The sequence below is a fragment of the Poecilia latipinna genome, unplaced genomic scaffold (genome assembly GCF_001443285.1).
Source record: "Poecilia latipinna isolate Pla-1442-1.1 unplaced genomic scaffold, P_latipinna-1.0 Scaffold1362, whole genome shotgun sequence".
Classification (NCBI taxonomy): Eukaryota; Metazoa; Chordata; class Actinopteri; order Cyprinodontiformes; family Poeciliidae; genus Poecilia; species Poecilia latipinna.
The window spans coordinates 19,270-33,590 of NW_015113978.1; the positions used below are offsets into that span (position 1 = coordinate 19,270).

The following is a 14,321-nucleotide window of genomic DNA, read 5'->3' on the forward strand; positions in this document are numbered from 1 at the left end:
ATCCTTTATTTATTTATTATATTTTTTTTTTAAGTTAGACCAATAATGGGAGGACTACTTAAACATATGTCCTCTTGAATAAAATCAATGCAGTTGGGCATCTTCTTCCTCTTGACAATACTCCACAGATTCTCCGTGGGGTTTTGGGTAGGTCAGATTGCTGGTCAATCAATCACAGCAAAGCAGATATTGGCCGTGTCGGCAGGCGCCGAGTCCTGCTAAAAAATGAAATCAGCATCTCCATAAAGCTTCTCAGCAGAAGGAAGCATGAAGTGCTCTAATATTTCCTGTGAGATGGATGAGCCGACTCTGGAGTTGATAAGCACAGCTTCTTAAGTTTCAGTAATCTTATTGTCTTTAAAAGGGGGACGCATAATGTAAAAGGTACTGGACGGTTTGGCCACCAACAGCTTGGCTGGATGGATTGTATCAGGCACACAAATTAGTAAACAGTCAAATTAACTGAGTTCAGTTATGGATGCTGTGTGTGTGCTTATGATTTTATGGGATTTTTGGTTACAATACAAAATAGTGATATTTTGTACTTGAAGTTTATACATCGAACTTGACAGCTTGCCTGAAGTTTTCTTTTTTTCCCCTATTTTCATGTTTTGTATTTTGTGTTTTTTTTTTTTTTTTACTATTATTATTGCTGATGTTTTAACTTTATTAACTGTACTTCAACCTGTACCTTCTGGCAGGAGGACAAACAGCAGAAATCAGCTGGTGTAGCACTTTATGAGCAGACAGCTTCTTTTAGCAGTGAACTTCTGTCTTTTTGAGTCTGTTATTGTATTCTGGACAACTGTCAACTCAGCAGTTTTTACCAGGCTTGCGAAGGCCATATCATGGACATGTATTGTTTGTTTTCCATAGGTCTCAAACCACAATCATCTAAAAAAAAAAAAAAAAGTTGAAATGTGTCAGCGTGTGCGTGAGTTCAACTTTTTTGAATTGAATAAGTGAAATAAGTGATCTGAAATGACATTCTAACTAAATTAAAAGTGCCCGATAGCTGTGTTCCTGCTCCGCTGTAAATGTGGAGGTGGTCACCATCTCCCACTTGATCGCGGATGAGGAAGCAGCAGCGCGTCCCCCGGAGAGCGCCCGGTCTGTGGCTGGCTCGGCTCCCCTTTTTACGCAGCCAAATTCAGGAACAGGAACAGCGACTAGTAACGTCAAACTGCGAGTTTTGCCAGACTCCGTGAAGTGCGCAGAAACACCGGAAACGGGACCAGATGGTTTTTCAATCAGCCGCCTGTTTAGGTTAAAATCAGTTTCTTTTTGCGTGACTTTTGCGCTTCAGCCATAATTAAAAGAGTAAATGGGCGTATACGATAAAGATAAATTAAGCTTGACTCATTTCAACATGCTTCATCTAGTGTTGTAAGTCTTAAATGGAGTTTTTATTTTGAAAATTATAGCGGATCGATGTGGGTCATCCCCCGCCGGTGCGCCGCCCTCTCCGTGTGTTCACTCCCTTCCCTCTGTGGCTCTGCGTTGACGGCTGCGCTCTGCTCAGTCTGCCGCTGCACATCCACCGCGGAGCCACCACGCCGCTGAGGCGGACTGATCGTAGCTGAGCTCGGCCAGCGGTGCTGGGTCAAAGCGCTGCTGCTGCAGGAGGAGGAGGAGGAGGGAGGGGAGCGGCAGCACACTTCTCTTCTTTCCCCCTCCTGAAACCGTGCACAGCTTCAAGGATTCAGGACATCATCACCTCATCGCGTCCTGGAATAGTTTTTTTGCTGTTTTCTGTCTATTTCTTTTTCCTTTTTCTTTTCTTTTTTTTCTAATTTTTGTGCTCTAAGAAGACGCACAAAGTTGCAGCTGCAGAGGCGCACTTTTCTCCGAGGCTCTTCTCCTCCTTTCTGCGCTCATAAATCCGACATGGAAGATGGTCCGTCTTCAACAAGCTGTTTCAGAAGGTTAACGGACTGTTTCCTGGGTGCAAGTAGGTATTTCTGACTGACAGTCACTTAACAAGGCGTGAAAGAGAATACCAAAGGTTCACATGAGAAGAAAATGTACCGCTGTGAGTCTCGGCACGGGGCGCAGACACACGGGGCTCAGCTGGGATGTTTGGTCCTGCAGGCAGACCGTATTTCCCTTCAACTTTATGAATGACAGACCGAGAGCTGAACTAGACGAGTGGGGGACAGGCGGGGAGGGGGACGTCGGATAATATTCTCGGGATTTTAAACAGCATGTAGAGCATGGTGACGGGTCTGATCTCGGCTTTGAAGTTGGTGCATCATGGTAGGGGACAGTCAGCAGTTCCACAAGAAGAAAGCGAAGCCAGGTCTGCAGCATGAGCCGGGCAGAGTGCTTATAAAAACATTTAAAGGGGTAAATCTGGGAAAATAGACCTTAAATACACCATTAAAAATGTGAGCTGTGTCTTAATATCAAGGTGATTTTTAAGTTGCGCAAAATATAGGCTTTATGAGAAACGTATATGTTACCACAATAGTCATATTATAAATTTAAGAAATATGATTGATCTAAATGATAACTTTTCTCTAACAACTTTTTTTTTAAGTTTTAGTTTTTATTCAGAGTGCTAAAAACATCGGAGGGCAAGTGTCTTTAAGTTTTTAAAGCTTTTGAAACTAAATAGTTGTTTTATTTATCCTTATCATAAATTTGCCTGTCAATAAAAAAGCATTAAAAACAAACATTAAACCTGTACTTATATCCTATATCTATTCAAACACAACTTCCTAACTTTTTTAATCCCCAGCCTCCACTCTGTTCATATTTAAAATAAATCACCACACAATCACGGTACAATGGTGTACCATATAATCTTAATCCCAAAATTATTCACACCCTGGCAGGTTGAGGTTTATTAGTAGTCTTTGAATTTTACCAGCAGTACTTCCAGAAACATGCTGGAAGTACTGCTGAGGATTTTGAGTGGCCCAGTCAGAGTCCCGACTTGAATCTGATTGTGAATCTGTGGAGGGAGGTAAAGATTAGGATGATGGCAAGGTGGCCTTCCTACCTCAAACTCATCAATTATCCAAAAAAAAAAGTAATCAAAATACTAGAGGAAACATACAAAAGGCTGATGAGTAATTATAAGAAGGGTCAGGCTTTATGACTGATTATCAAGAGTATAGTTTGCCTCTTAATTTAAAATTCATACTCTTTTTGTGTAGTTTTATTACTTTTGAAAGGTATTTCTGCACCATTTCTATCCAATATAATATTATTCTTGGCTAAATGGAAATACTTTTTATTTAAATTTGCCAGGATTTTTGAGTTTTTAACAATATATGTTGCTGTTAAGAGTCTATATCACTCCTTTGAACTTCTGGTTAGAGATTAACTGCATTTTGTTACATCTTACTTATGTATTTTGGGGACATTTAATATAGTAGCTGCTGCTGAATCAGTGAATTACTGATTTTAACTGGAGAGGCAGTTATAGGTCTAGAGTGAAATTGTTCATACATCTCGCTCTGAACAGAGTTGGGCAGGTCAAATATTGAAAAATGTGTGTTTATTAAATGTGCAAAAGCTAAAACTCACCCATTTTATTCATTGAATGTATTAACATGTTTATTAATATGCAGTTTTGTAGTTTAATTAAACAAAGATCAATTGCAGCTTAGTTGGATAGATAAAGGTCATAATTTGCTCATTTTGTGTTTAATTCAAAACTTCTACCCTTTTTAAAGAACATGCTGCATTTTTATTTTGTATTATTATTACTATTGTCTATTAAGAATCAATCAAAATTGCAATAGGCTGATCAAAAAAAGCTGGAAAAACCTCTCTAACTTGAAACAAAAAAAGCTAGCGTAACAATATGCATTAATTTTATTTGAGTAAATTTGATCTATTTATTATATCTGATTAGGAATTGTTTAAGTGTAACTGCAAACACTTTTGACTCAACCAAATGTGTTCAGTTCTGAAATAATAGGATCATTTTGCTCCTCTGTTTCATCCCTTATGTAAAAAAAAAAACAAATAAAAAAAAAAGCAAATATGAAGAAATGGTTGATGGTAAGATGCTACTGAAATAGTAATAAGGTTTTTAAATCTATTCAAGCAAGGTAGACATAATCACATCAAAATGTGCTCTTTATTGGTATTAATACCTCAGGCTTTACAAATCTTAGCTTGCTAGCAAGTTTGACTTTAGCATTAGCTCTGAGAAAAATATGCACACATACAAAACTAGATTTTCAATCCAACACCAAAACTCTCCACTAAAGGTGTTATAGCAGCTCTTTATTTAACTCAACTAAGCTCAGCTTGCTTGCAACTTTTACTTTAGCTTGCTAACTAGTTTAAATTTAGCATTACCACTTTTGCTAAGCAAGTTAAAGAGAGGATACAACTTAAATTTTCAGTCCAACAAAACACTCTTCCTGCTACAAGCCTTATTGGTTGCAAATTTTAATTTTCATCAGCTAGCTTGCAAGCTAGTTTGAATTTGTTGATAAATCAATGAAAGTTGCATAACTGTTGTACCAAAATAATTAAGAAATGTTTAGCAATTTTCAATCTTTACTAAACATACATCTTAAGCCATTCCTTTCATCCTCCACTGAAATATGAGAAATAGCTAAGTGAAGCAACATTTTCAGTTTGTTTGAAATAAAATGTTGTGAAAAATGTATTTGCCACAACATATGTCAAAAAAAAATTCCCCACAACGTTTGACTTTAACATTAAACTAACGCATTAATATCTTTAATTATATGCAAACAATTTAAATGGCTTACATTTAATACCCTCAAATTTCATTTTACAGTGTAGTTTGGGACATGAGTTGTTGATGCAAAGGAATACAGATTGTAGCGAACTGCATTAATCCAGTATGATACTGTCTGGCTTCCCCCCTTTTTTTTCTTTTTTTTTTTTTCTTTTTTTCAAAAAAAGGACAGGAATATTTTTCAAAGCTCGTTCAAGCTCCCAATCTTATCGAATATGTAAAGCAGCGGTTTAGAAATCAGGGTGTAATAACTTCAGTGAGACGAGTAAGAATTACGTGTATTGTGTACCCTTCTAATGAATGAGTCATTCATTAAAGGAAGTGAGCAGATGTTCATCATCCCGTGTCCAGTTCCACATCTGCTGTAGATGTTTATGTAGGCGTTTAGAAACAGCCTTTTGAAATTGCTTTACAGCTCTGAGTTAGTCTGGGTTTAATGCCGGATTAATACGACCTGGTGTAAATATCTGCTTTACTTTTTTTTTTTTTTTGTCTTTTTTGTATAGGTCTTCATGCAATGTAAAATAGTGGTATTTTGCAAGTCATTTGTGAAATAGTACAAGCTGTTGAAATGTCCCTCAAACTCAGTCTACGGTGAAGAAGCACAAGCTAAGCACTAACTGTGTTCGCTTCTGATTTGCAATGAGTCAATTTTGACATATTGTAACTGCAAGTTTCTCTTGAGGACAAAATGCAGCTATCCGTACGTGCGTGTGTGGATAGGTCGGTCAGGGTCAGCCCTAATGCAATCTGTCAGGCCTTTTTAAGTGCAGTTGGTTGTCGACGAATTGCTTAACTCGGAGAAGAAGGCTGCATTGTCAGACAGGAAGTGCTCACGCTAGACATTTCCTGCCATCTCTCACACACTGAGAACTTCTCCCAGCACAACTGACGAAATGTATATAAATCTGTGAAGTGCTTGATATAGAAATTAAAAGGCTGATTGAGGTTAGACTCCAGGAAAGCATACCAAACATGTTCTTACTGTCATTTGACTTGAGTGTTGATTTGAACAATGTTCAGGAAATTCAAGCCAAAGAAAAATTAGCTTCTGTCTGCAGTTTGAAGTCTTTTTATACATTATAATGAGAGCGGGCCGGGGCACGGGGCACACTCTGAGCAGCAAAACAGATGAGATTTCTCCTCAAGGCGTCCATTGACCCCTTCATCAGCTTGTCATGGGTTGGTATCAGAGAGGATGGGAAAGAGGCCCCTTGCACAGTGATTTCTGTGCAGCTTGTCCTTGTGACAAGGCTCATAAAAGAAAACAGCTCTGCAGAAGGAGCAGAGATCTGTGGTTCTCATTATTGTGTCCCCACAGGCCCCGCTTCAGTTCAGCATCAGACCAGATGTGGAGTGGGGAACATGACCCCAGATTACTGATGTGGTATTGGATAATGTTTGGGGATGGAGGGCCTGCTGTAGCGCTGCATCGAAATACTGCTTTAAAAAAATATCTACCGCAGATCACACTTTCAGCTTCTTTTTATTTCTATTCCTTCTTCTATCACTCTTCACTAAAGATGCCACCCACATCTACACAAACCCCTGTCAAAATGCAAAATCATGGTAGATAACTTCCACTGATTAAGTAAAATATAATGCACAGTTAATCTGAAAAAGGGCAAATCTGTTAGGAAGAAATAAACTAAAACTAATGCCTTGATGTTTTCTTTAGACATTGCTTCTTCGTTGAGGAATATGGAGAACACAGGAGATCATTGTGATATTTAGAACAAAACAATTACATAATGGAAGTTCCTTCAACTCTTTTGGCATTGACAAGTTTCAGTTTTGTCTTTTAATTACTTTTTGGGAAAATCCAATTTTGTAATCTATTACTGGCAACTTCGTTCTCTGTGTCCTAGTTACATAATGCTGTGGAGTTTTTTGTACTCTTCTGGCTGATACTTTCGTGCAGTGAAGTGTTCTTTATTCTTTCAAATCTCTGTGGTCATTATAGCTGCAGCTAAAAGAGGCGAACTTGGGAAAAGTGTGGAAAACCCTACTAGGACTGGTCAACTTAATTTCAAGTTATTTAGCATTAATTTCAGAGTTAGCCCACTTGTGTTTTATAAATTTTTCTTTTTGAAAATGTCCTTTGAATCTTACTTGAATTGTACAGGATATTTTGCAAATGATCGGTGGAGAATGTTTTGAAATAATTAAACAAAGTTACTACCCAAATCTGGCACCCTAACTTTTGACAGCCAGTGTTTATTATAAGGAGCTACGAGCAGAAATATTTATTGTAGGATCAGATGTTTCAGTAATGCCATTAGGATTCCTGAAATGTTAGTTTTAGATCTAATGTTCCATAACAGATCGATAACTTATACGTATAAAGGATCTTTGCGGTACTCTCTTTAGCCTTTCTGTTAGCTGCTTTAAATCTTAATCTCTCCTGAGCCTTAATGAATCATAGATATGTCTCGGTGGATTGTTTCCTTTTTGAAATGGCTTTGTATATCTGTGCTACATCTTTTTTTTTTCTTTTTTAAACAGGGCACTGTTATTGAACGTATAGCTAACTTTGGATCTTTTTTACTCTCTAACAAACAAGCCTGGAAGTGCCTAGATATGGTGTATTCTCTGATCAGAAAAAGATGGGATTTTTCCGTTTCCAGCTCGGCCTTAACCCGTCACTTCCACTCAAGCTGAAAATTGTCCTATTCCAGAAAGCAGCTGATTTCTGATTTCTGTTGTTCGGCTGTGGTTTAATTTAAAGAACAAGTATTATCTACTTTTCAGTCAACCGTTCTTTTGTTCCTTCCCTTTGTACCTAATTACCTGAACCGTGCAGATGGAAATAATGCAAATCGAAGTGCCGTGGAAATCTCCCTTTCTCGAGTGTGACGTGTGAGCTTGCTTGTTTGTGCAGAAGAATCTGCATGTCTAGAAAAATGACAGGACCTCAGTGAAACAGCATTTTTCTAATTTAACACATTCCCACTGACTCCTGTAATGGCTTGGCTTTGGAATGTGGAGAGCGTCGGGTGAATGATGATCACTCAAACATTCACGCACACATGTGCACCTGCACAGCCTCAGCGAGCAAGTGAATGAAGTGAATGGCGGGAGGTGAGGGGCCATAATTTTAAGCGGCTGCTCTCTGAATGTCGGTTTTGGACGCTGCGATCCAGCCCTGCCATCGATAAGATAAGAAACACATGCTCTTCCCACCTCCTGGCAAGGGAGTCCCAGGCGGACCTTCTGACGCACGCACCCAACAGCCCTCCCCGCTCCTGCCTCAGCCTCATGTCAGGAAAGTGAAAAGTAGTGCCTTGGCAGCTTGCCCTTGACTTGCCGCCAGAAGGAGTGCGCTGCAGAAGAAGTGGTCTTTTCCCCTTTTCTTCTCATGTGCACTTTTCATCTATGTGTTGCAAAGGAGGAACATCTCGAACGCTAAATGTCGCCACTGTTGGGATCTTTTTCTGCCCTAGATATTGTGTGACGGGGCTCCTGAAAGCACCATGTTCATCTCTGTTCAGCGCTGTCGCCTGGCTAAATACTTCAGCATGGGGAGAGGGATTACTGATGTAGGAAGAGTAGAACTTGTTTTTAGATGTGCAGCAAATAATCCTTTTGTTTGCATGTGTCAGTTTGTTGTGTCATGAGAAAATAAAGCAAATGAAGGGGAATTTGCAGTCTCACGCAGCAAAATAAAAGCTTTTCTTAACATTAAATTTTTGACTAGATCTAGCAGAATGGTAAAAACGTGCAATTGTTTTTTTGCAGTGATGATGAACCCATTCACACTATTTAAGGGCTAACGTAGCCTCAGCAATTGATTCATTCATCTGAAGTAAAGATGCAACAATTATATATTTTTGAATGATTTCCAATCTGTCCTAATATTTTTAATAAAGGCAAATGTATTTGGGATTCCACAATTTAGCTCTTTCAGTGTGTATTCTCTAGAGCAGAGGTCTCCAAAGCTGGACAGACGTTAACACTAATCTAAACATGGATTTATCGTGAGGAAAACAGTGAAGTTATGGAAGAAACTTTGTACAGCTCTCTCAAAAAGGAGAAAATAGAGAAGGCTGAGATGGGTTTTATTCACACTACATGCTTCTGTGCTTGCGGAGTTTAAAAACTGTCTTCCTCCTACGTTCGGAGGAAGCGAGGAGCCCTTGGCAACAGTGTTAATTTTCATTGGCAAAGAATTTTTTCTTATATTTCTCATTATCAGCCTTTTTAATCCACTGAAAACTAGAAAACACTAAATAGAAACCCACCCAAAATGACTATAACAGTTAAAATGTCTGATATTTGTTCAGCTAATAAAAACAGGATAAAAATGTTGGAGGGAGATGACTAAATGCACATTTAGTCATGTTGAAAGGTGGGGATAAATTTGTCACTCATTCTAAAGAGACTTAAGCTTGAGTCGTAGGAACAAGCAAGTACTCTGCAAGAAAAGAGTTGATATTTAATTTACAAATGTCATAAATAATTTTGAACTTGACATTTCAGATTGTGTTATTTCTGCCACTGCTTTCACAAGCATGTTTTCTGTATTTTGTATCTGGTGTACTTCTTGTTTAGTTTTTTGAGGGGGTTGAAACTCGAAAAATGAAAATTCTTACAAAACTGTTTCTAAAGCTTCTTTTGTGTTTTTTTAAAACAATAACCTGACTATATTGCAAGAACATCTTTATACTACTTTAAGTTGTTAAAATTTTGGTTCTTAAAGATTGTGTAAAGAAAGTTTTTTTTTTTTTCCATACCCAGAAACAGTTTGACACCCTTGTGCAACCTTAGTCTCTGTTGTTCTCCTGACAAAGGATAAAGCTGATTATGATGAAATCTCCTCCAGCTGTTAGCGCAACATGCTACCACGTAGATGTGTGGCGCCACTTGTTGGAAGAAGTCTGAATTTTTGTCAAGTCACAACGCCTTTTGTCTTTTATATATATTATGAGAACAACTTCGCTGAAAACACGTCGTTTGAGCTTTCACGGTGTCCGTAGTTGTCTAAAGTGCCCTTAACAAGTAACTGATGGGGAAACGCGAATCGACGTAACACCGGGGCGGAGTTACCATGGCGACGTAATTCGTGGCAAAAGACGTCCCAAAAACTCAATGTAAGTCAATGGAGACGGGTCGTGAAAAAAAAAAATCCAAAAATTGACCATATTTGACGATTTGCTGTGTCGCAATGGCTTCACCTAGAAACACTATTCAACGTTCAGTTTGGAGATACATCTGTGCTTTGTTCAGAGATGAAGATGGTATGTTGATACGCCTTACGGTTTTTCTACAGTTTGCTTCTAAGCGGCACAAAGTTTTCAGAACCCTACGGTGAGAAACGGAGTGGTTTTATCTTTGTGAGCAGTCGGTCAAATTTGAGCACAATTGTGTGAATATCTGTGTGTTTTTTCGCACAGAAATGTCCAGTTTATGATCATTTTAAATATCATTAAATATGCTAACGTTTTATGTCAGAAATTCATGCCCCATTGTAAAGACTTAAAAATGGACTGTGGCAGTCACGGTGGCAGAAGTTCGTCTTGTAATCGGTGGGTCGCTGGGCAAGAAGAGCCGATGGCGCAACATGGCTGCCTCGATTCTGTCAGGCAGCTGTGGCTACAATCTAGTAGCTTTTCATCAACATGAATGTTTGTATGAATGGGAATGACTGATGTAATTGAAAAGCGTCTTTGAGTGTCCAGAAAAGCGCTACAGAAGTCTGATTTTTATTTAATTTAAAAGTGACAGTAGGACATTTACTACTTGTAATAGTTTTTATGTATATTTTCATATTCTGTAGACATTTTATAACAGGTCAGTGATTCTAAATTAACTGTAATTTATGGAACCTGTCCCACAGCTCAGTTTTATTAATGTAATTTTCATTTATTCATCAAAATGTTTACCAATAATAATCCTGTATATTGATGTTATGCATAGATATATTTATTTATGTATACATCTACTTTATTTTTGACATTTTTTGTTTTTTAACCAATAGAACACGATGGAAGCGAGAAGGCCAGTACAAGTGAGAGGAAAGAAAGTCAGGAAGCAGGTGAGAAAGTTGTCAGGTGATCTGAGTTGAGGCCACAAATTGATTTTCTTGTCAGAAGAGTTTGCAGTGTTACCTTTCAGAGGAGTTGGTATGAAATATTTAACTGGCTAATATTCAGTTAGCCAAAATTCTGCCTTCTGCTTCTGTTATTATATTATTCTCACTGTTTGCAAGCATTTATACAGGCTTTAATAAAGATGCTTTAGTTTCTACTGGCTTCAGCAACTGGAAGTCAGTAAAACAGCTCATTTTTAAATATTTTCAACTTAATTTTAATTATGTACCTATTGAAAGTTCCTATGAAAACTGTGGGAGAGTTGAGGGCAACAGACAAATCTGATGAGTGCTGTTGTGAGTCACATACATCACAATAAAAAAAAGTAGATAAGAAAATTTGAATTAAACAAATAAATTATATTATACTTCCACAAAACAGCTGAGGTGACAATTTCAGATCATTTCTTGTTTTGTATAAGAAGCACATACCGAGAGTGTGTTTCGCTGATTTGAAAAAGTTCATAAGCAGTACATGGCTTTCAGACAGAAAATTGTTGTGACTGCGTGTGATGATATATCTTACATATATAATTCAAATTTGATCAAACAAACAAGATATAGCAATAGTTTGAAATATGCATAAATGCAGATTTGAAAGAGGAATTTTCATTGAAGGAACAGGAGGAAGAAGGGATCAAGACCCTAGAAATGTCACTGATCTTACATTTGATTGCATAAAATGTCCATGTCCCTCTCCGGTCATACATTTTTTATAAAAACTGCCCTTGTTTGCCTTCATTTATAAAAGTCTGCTGGCTGTTTCAGTGCAGGTAATTGCCAAGGAGATAAATCTTACTAGACTTGTTCCATCCACAGTGTAATTTCTGTATTTTTCTGATTGTTTTCAGTTTTTTCAGTAAGACAAGCATCTAATATTGTCCTCATAGGATTTAGCACTCCCCTCTGTCAGTGCGGCATGGTACTTCCTGCCTCACTTCACATTTTCACACCATTTGTAGATGAACAGAAATGGTAAATATGTTTTTTACATTCGTTGAATATGTAAGAACATGCATGTGAAATCAGACGTATGGCGATATAAAGAAACAACAATGGTCACTCGCCAGCTGTCTGCTTCATTGCGTGTGTGTGTGGCACAGCGCCACCAGTGGTGAGGCACAACATCTCACTGCCTCACCTCACACCTTCCCTCCATTTGAACAATTGATGCATACATTTGGAGATATTTTTTACCATAAAGATGTTTAAATCATACAGAAAACAAAAAAACTTTGTCATGTGGATAAATTGATTTTATTTGTTATGGCATGGTGGTGTGGTTCCTCATCCATCATCAGAACATTTCTGGATGTATCTCTAACCTTCAGCTCCCCTCTCCAGTCCTTTAGGAGGTGAGAGTGTGAGGGTAATTCAGAAAAGAGTCATTCTAAAGCATTTCTGATGTTTCAGCTGCGTTCCTGCTTGTGTTTTGTGTTCTGTCCTCAGGTGACACTTTTTGAAAAGTAGCCTTGTCATGTGTTATAAGTGCACACATATTCTGGAGCGTCAGACCTCTGTGCTGCACGTTGGCTGCCTCACACAGAGACCTGAAGTGACTCTTGTGTCTTTTAGCGAAGACAACATTATTGCGGAACAACTTCTCAAACCATGAGCTGCTTTTCAGCAAACCACTCCAAACTTAAGGGCAACCACAGCTGCTGTGCTGTAAATGTTTAGCTTGTACATGTACTTCTTTGTATAAATGTAATTTTATTTTTATAATCTTGATTAAATGAGATGAAGAAAATCTCTTAAATATTATACAGCTTTAGCTAGCTCTCAGGTTGTCCTAATCGATGCTTATTTTTCATTTATGGGTGTCATAAGTTTATTAGAATATTTTAAAGTTTGCAGATGAAATTTGCCTTTATAGTTAAAAATGTTAAAGATGTTTTTATTTTGTAGTGTTTAGAGTTAAAAGACCTCACCAGCTAATCCATTTATGTCACACTTTATAAAATTAGCTCAGTTGGTTCAAGCAAAGGAAGAAACTTGTTACACAATTAAAATTCATAAATGCCCACATGTTTTTCTCCTCAGCCACACCAAAAGGATTTTTCTCATATGTCCAAGTTGACATATTAACACTGCATACATGCTGCGTTGATAATGTGTGTGTTCTGAAGCAGATTATGTGCCACATTCAGCTAAACCCAACCCACAAGATGCAGCGTCATGCTGTAACACCCAGATCTCACTGCACTGAGGTGATAATATGTGACGAACGTCAGAGACACTCACATTTTCCCTTTTGTGTACATTTAAGGCAGCAATGTCTAAGACGCACACATGCTGCAAGTTGCAGCTGTGACAGTATAAGTAAAGGCTGGGGTGGCTGGTGGGGGGGAGATGCTCCACATTGGACTGACTGACAAAGCTTGGTTGCCAAAGAAGCCTCCATAACTTTGATGTCATTTGTGTGGAAGCATTTTGATAATCTGTGGATTTAAGACACAGATCCACTGTAAAATTAGAACTAGAAATGTGTGCTGCATTAATAAAAAAATAGTGCTGCGTTCACAAAGCAGGCGAATGTGACCCAAATTTGATTTTCCCCTTACATATGTGTCCCATATCCAACTTTTTAGTGGCAGTGTGAATACCCCAATTCTGACCCCAAACACTTCCATATGTGGTACTAAATCGACTATGTAGCCTATGGTTTTCAAAACATCTGCAGTTTGAACAATGGTGTTGCATTTCATCCGACTTTTACGTCACAGGCGTGAAACATGTGTCATACTTCTGCACCAGAAGAAGCCAAACGCAGTAAATCGAGATGTAAGCAAACAGTGCCGATAGTGACACACATCACATTACAATCCCACCTTTCCTGGCTTTGACTACACATCCAAACAGACTTCTCTACAAAAATTGCAGTCACTGCTTCATTAAAGGCTGTTGCTGTTAGCTGTTCTTTTTTTAGCTCCCTTTGTCTTGTTTGATTTTGTCACAATACTGTCGGCTCCCGCTGCTCATCAATTTAAAAATCAATCCATAGATGGCGGCATCCATAATTATTTCTATAAATAATAATTAAGTAGTTGTAGTTACTACACCGATATCAGCTACAGTGGAAGGTTCCCTTGAAGTATTTCCAGGAGTTTTGCCTTCGAGTATTTTGCCAAGTGTGAAATCTCTTGGCCTGAAAAATTAATTAATCTTTTTTTTTATGCAGTGTAGGAATACTGAGATGCTGCTAAAGTAGCTAACATTGGGTTCCATTTCTAAAATATGTGGTCAATAAAATCTTAACTGGGTAATTTTGCCCCATATAAACATTTTTGAGATTTATCAAGTTTTTACCCTAATTGCGAAAACACAAAATGTCTGTAATGCTTTGTTGGCCATTCTAGAATTAGACAACAACAGAAAAAACACTAAGATCTCATTCAACAAAAAAGTCTTTTAAAATCGTACTATGGTACGATTTTATTGTAAATTTCTGTTCACAGCTTCTCTACAAACCTCTAAGTTTTCCACATAAAATGAAACTATTCT

General features: G+C 37.9%; 1 protein-coding gene across 6 annotated transcripts in view; it reads left to right on the forward strand.

The window, feature by feature from the left end:
* Window positions 1–950: 950 nt before the first annotated feature.
* Window positions 951–14,321, forward strand: part of pde10a (phosphodiesterase 10A) — a 53,040-nt gene continuing 39,669 nt past the window's right edge. For 2 of the 6 annotated variants that reach the window (XM_015056181.1, XM_015056183.1), the window contains exons 1-2: window positions 9,820–9,966; window positions 10,707–10,763. In XM_015056181.1, the coding sequence (XP_014911667.1) occupies window positions 9,894–9,966; window positions 10,707–10,763 (130 nt within the window). In that variant the 5' untranslated portion in view covers window positions 9,820–9,893. Of the gene's footprint in view, window positions 1,952–9,819; window positions 9,967–10,706; window positions 10,764–14,321 lie in introns of those variants that run through there. The other 4 variants (XM_015056184.1, XM_015056182.1, XM_015056185.1 and 1 more) reach the window with 4 other exon arrangements.